At 43.8% G+C, this 3818-nt stretch overlaps 1 protein-coding gene across 1 annotated transcript; it reads right to left on the bottom strand.

Moving 5' to 3' along the window:
• Nucleotides 1-209: 209 nt before the first annotated feature.
• LOC145796359 (uncharacterized) lies at nt 210-1849 on the bottom strand. Its single transcript, XM_082881444.1, has 4 exons — nt 1614-1849; nt 1370-1514; nt 609-1288; nt 210-285 (listed from the first exon to the last, which is right to left on the bottom strand). The coding sequence occupies exons 1-4, from the start codon at nt 1847-1849 to the stop codon at nt 210-212; spliced, it is 1137 nt and encodes a 378-aa protein (XP_082737570.1).
• Nucleotides 1850-3818: the final 1969 nt, after the last annotated feature.

The raw sequence follows: 3818 nt of genomic DNA, 5'->3' as shown, positions 1-3818 counted from the left end.
AAGCAAAGGTTAAGTATATTGTTTAGACGCTTGTTGAAATTTGTAGCAATTTACAAGTAGATTAGAACGAAATCATTATTTAAATACTTGTTGAAAACTTGAAAAAAAAAAGATGGCAAAAGTATACATTGAGTAGTATATGTTTTGTGCTTATCAAAATTTATACAAGGTTTGCAGGTCAGTATCTTGCCGAAGTAAAAGCTTTGCAGTTATACCCAAGGTATGTAACCCCGAGAAGATTGCAGAAAGAAAGCAGAAAGCAAGCAAAAATTTCTAAGTATAGAACTACGCAGAAGCAAACAACAGAACATCATAAGATTGAAATATCCATAGCAAGAACAGTTGCAATTACATACTGAAAAAGGCACATCGGCCATAAGAAGGAATATACATTGTCCAGGAATTAAAAGAAAGAACAAAGTCCAAAATCCAGAAAAGAAAGAAGGGAAAATCAAGACTCTTGAACATCAGCAGCAGCAGGAACTGGAACCTCGGATGATTCAGCTGGAATCTCCTCGGCCACTTTCTCCGCTTGTATTTCGGCATCTATCTCTGCCAATGTTGTGTCAAGACTTCTTTCAGTCAGAAGGAGGTCCGATGATAGATACCCTTGAACAGGCTCCCTGGGCACTTCCTCAGCATCATCACCCCCCTCATCTTGAGTTAAGTCCATAACCAGTTCAGCGGGAGGAGGGGACTTGACTTCGGCAGTATTCTTGGGTTTTCTCACCAAGGCCTCACCATCATCTTTTTCTTCATCTTCCTCCTCGGCCTCGGACTCTGACTCACCAGCAGGAGGAGGTGGAGGAAATGGTAACGGAATAGCATCGGCCTGACGCAATGGCGAGTCAGCAGGAAGGTCAAGCTTCTTTATCAAGGACATCCAACCAAGGGAAAATCCCCTGTTGCATGCCTGCCTGACTTGAAGCTTGTAGTCTTCTGCAACGTCGGCCATACCTTGAGCATAGGCCTTTTCATCGGCCTCTTTGATTTCGGCCTCCTTGGTGGCCAGCGCTTGTTGAAGTTCTTTTTGCGCTTGGACCTTCTGAGCCTCGGCCTCCCTTTTCTCGGCTTCAGCTACTTTTTTAACGGCTTCAGCAGCTTCGGCCTTTTCAAGAGCTAAGGTTTGGTTCTTCGTTGCAGCCTCGGCTTGATCCTCTAGTTTTTTCATTTTTACTTCAAGGGCCCTTAATTCTCTCTTCATTGAAGTTGCTTCCCTCTTCATATCAACCAATCTTTGACGATTCTCAAAGGATTGCATTGAAAATGAATGGGCATGTTGGATAGCCTGAATGAAAACAGAAGTATCAGAAAATTTTCTCAGAAAGAAAAAGAAGGAAGAAACATAAATACAAACAGAAATACTTACTTGAGCAGAGTGTTGGAGCATAAGAGCATAATTTTCATACTCACTAAAACTGGCATTTCGCTCCAAGTCATTCGGTAGGAGGAGAGCAGTGCTAAGAGCGACAACAACATTAATGTCGTCAGCACTCTCGCTAGCCATAATGGGCCTGTCCTCCAGAGATAGATCAGGGGCCCATGGGACGTCGGGCTTCTTTGAAGCCGAGGTCGTCGCAGACGATGACCTTGGCCGCTTTGTTTGTGTAGACCCTGAGGGTTGACCCTCAGCAGATCTCTTGGTGGAGACAGAGGCTGATTTCTTGCTTTCTGCCAGCTTTGAAATAGGCACAGTATCTTCAGCTTCGGCATCTGTAGCCTTGGCCTTAGGCTGAGCCCTTTTTACTCTCTTTTGTTTGGGTGGGAGCATTGTTTGCGCTGGTGCGGCTTTGGCGTCAGTTGGAATGTCGGCAAGAAGATCTTGGACGACAGGCTTTGAACGAACCATTTCGGCTGTTTTTACAAGCTTTCTTCGGCGTCTACGTTCTGGAATTGGTATTAAGTAGGGGGCCGAAGTTGATGGAAGATCGGCTGGGGCAGATGTGGATTCTTGATCTGTTCGGGATGTAGAAGCAGTTAAGGTTGTGGCTGTAGGTGGAGAAAGGCTCTTTTTCCTTTTTCTTGGGACGTCGGGTAAGGTGGATTTGTATGTAGGGATGAAGTTTAGTAATACTGGGGCTTTTCTTTTATGGATTGGGAGGCCAAGAAGTGTTTTCAGATCTGTTCCTGGGAAGAAGGATTGGCGAAAATTTTTCGGTGGCTGATGAAGATCTGCAAAGAAACAGGCGTCAGAAATAAAGTATTAAAATCTTAAGTAAAAACAACTAAGTGTTGACTCAGGGCTCTTACTCTTGCCCTCTGTAAGTGTTCGAGGAAGAGGGTAGAGGTGGACATCTTCATCTGGGCCAAATTCCCAATTTCCAGAGGCAATAAGAAAGTCATCTCCAGCCCCCTTGTTGGAGTCTGGAAGGTCGGCTATAATCTTGTACTGAGTGGATCTCGGCTTAAGGTAATAGACAAAACCCCTATCCTTCAGATCGAGAGGACACATGGTATAACAATATTGAAGGTCGGCTAGGGTGATTCTAAGGTTTTCTTGCCTAGCTAAGGCAATAATACCGTTAATTACCCTATAGGAGTTGATAGTAAGTTGCATAGGGTTCAGCCTATAGAAATGGAGAACTTGACGAAAGAGGGGATCGAGTGGAAGCCGAAGTCCACATTCGGTAAAAGCAACTATTGGAAAGGGCATTGTATGATCTGTGGGCACGATGGTATCATTATCCCCAGCCAATTTAAGATGAACATCGGCTGGGATAGAGAATTCTTGTCTAAAGTATTCAAGTTTTGTTGGGGTATTCACCCTATGCCTCCACATACCCATTATGTTGGCTTAAACTAAGAGGAATCTGTTTCAGAAGGTGGGCGTTTTTCAGGTTTCCCTAAAGATTAAGGGTTCTACAGACAAATCCCAAATCTATGAACTATGAAGATAAAGATCGAGGGCACAGATCTGGGACAGATACAAAAAAAGAAGAAAACAAAGACGAAGTTTCAGATTCAAGAACAGAGGTATAGTTCTCAGAAGCAATAGAGATACAGAAACAAATCAAGAAACAGCGGCAAAGAGAATGATGAAAAAGCATAGAAGCTCAAAGTATAGCCACAAATTCAAGAGACAAATAAATCCCAGACCTCGAACAAAATCAGTAATGGCAGTAGACAGACAAAAGCACATAAAGAGAATTGAAGAATTAAAAGAAAGGGTCTTACCAGAACAAATGAAGCCAAGGCAGTGCTCACCAAACCCAGAAACCAGTTGCAACAACAAAGAGGGCTTTTGCAAGAATGAAGGATCAAAAGCAGTTCCAGAAGAAAGTTTGAAAGCAATGGCGGATTCGAAGAAGAAAAAGCTTTCAGAAAGAGAGAGAACGAGAAGACAGAATGAAAAAAGTGAAGGAAAAGAAGAGGCAAAAAAGAGTTTTGTCAAAAATTTGAAACGGCGGCAAAAATAGGGCAATTATTGCGCCTAGAGCAACGCACGCGTCAGACGGCGCAGACGAACGAACAGACAGCTTCAGGCGCGTCACTGACACGCTCCAATAAAGACGAAACACGTAAAAGAAACAGTTAGATATGCATGACAGCTCATGCGCGTGGGGGAGTACGACCGAAGCCTCGTTCCCCGAAGAGAACACGTCGGCTGAAAGAAGATAATCTTGGCAAAATAGTTTTTTTGAGCCATTGCTCAGAAAAGAAGTGACAAAATTTCGGAATAGATTCCATCACCTCAGAATGCCGAGGTAATGGAACCTAGGGGGCAGTTGTGGGGACATATTTTCTGAATACCAACACGTGGCATGGTGACGCCGACGTGTCAGCCGAGGTGCCACGTGCCCTGGTAGTTAAGTCGAGGT

This window comes from Camellia sinensis, chromosome 7 (genome assembly GCF_055761805.1).
Source record: "Camellia sinensis isolate YWXY chromosome 7, ASM5576180v1, whole genome shotgun sequence".
In the NCBI taxonomy this organism is placed as follows: Eukaryota; Viridiplantae; Streptophyta; class Magnoliopsida; order Ericales; family Theaceae; genus Camellia; species Camellia sinensis.
This window is presented reverse-complemented; position numbering and strand designations above follow the sequence as displayed.

Bases quoted from the DNA above. Each gene is read 5' to 3' on its own strand.
- LOC145796359 (XM_082881444.1), bottom strand. From the start codon at position 1,849: ATGGTTCGTTCAAAGCCTGTCGTCCAAGATCTTCTTGCCGACATTCCA. The intron at 1,289-1,369 runs GTAAGTATTTCT...GTTTTCATTCAG, and splicing joins TGCTCCAACACTCTGCTCAA to GCTATCCAACATGCCCATTC. The intron at 286-608 runs GTATCTATCATC...GCTTCTGCGTAG, and splicing joins CCCAGGGAGCCTGTTCAAGG to TTCTATACTTAGAAATTTTT.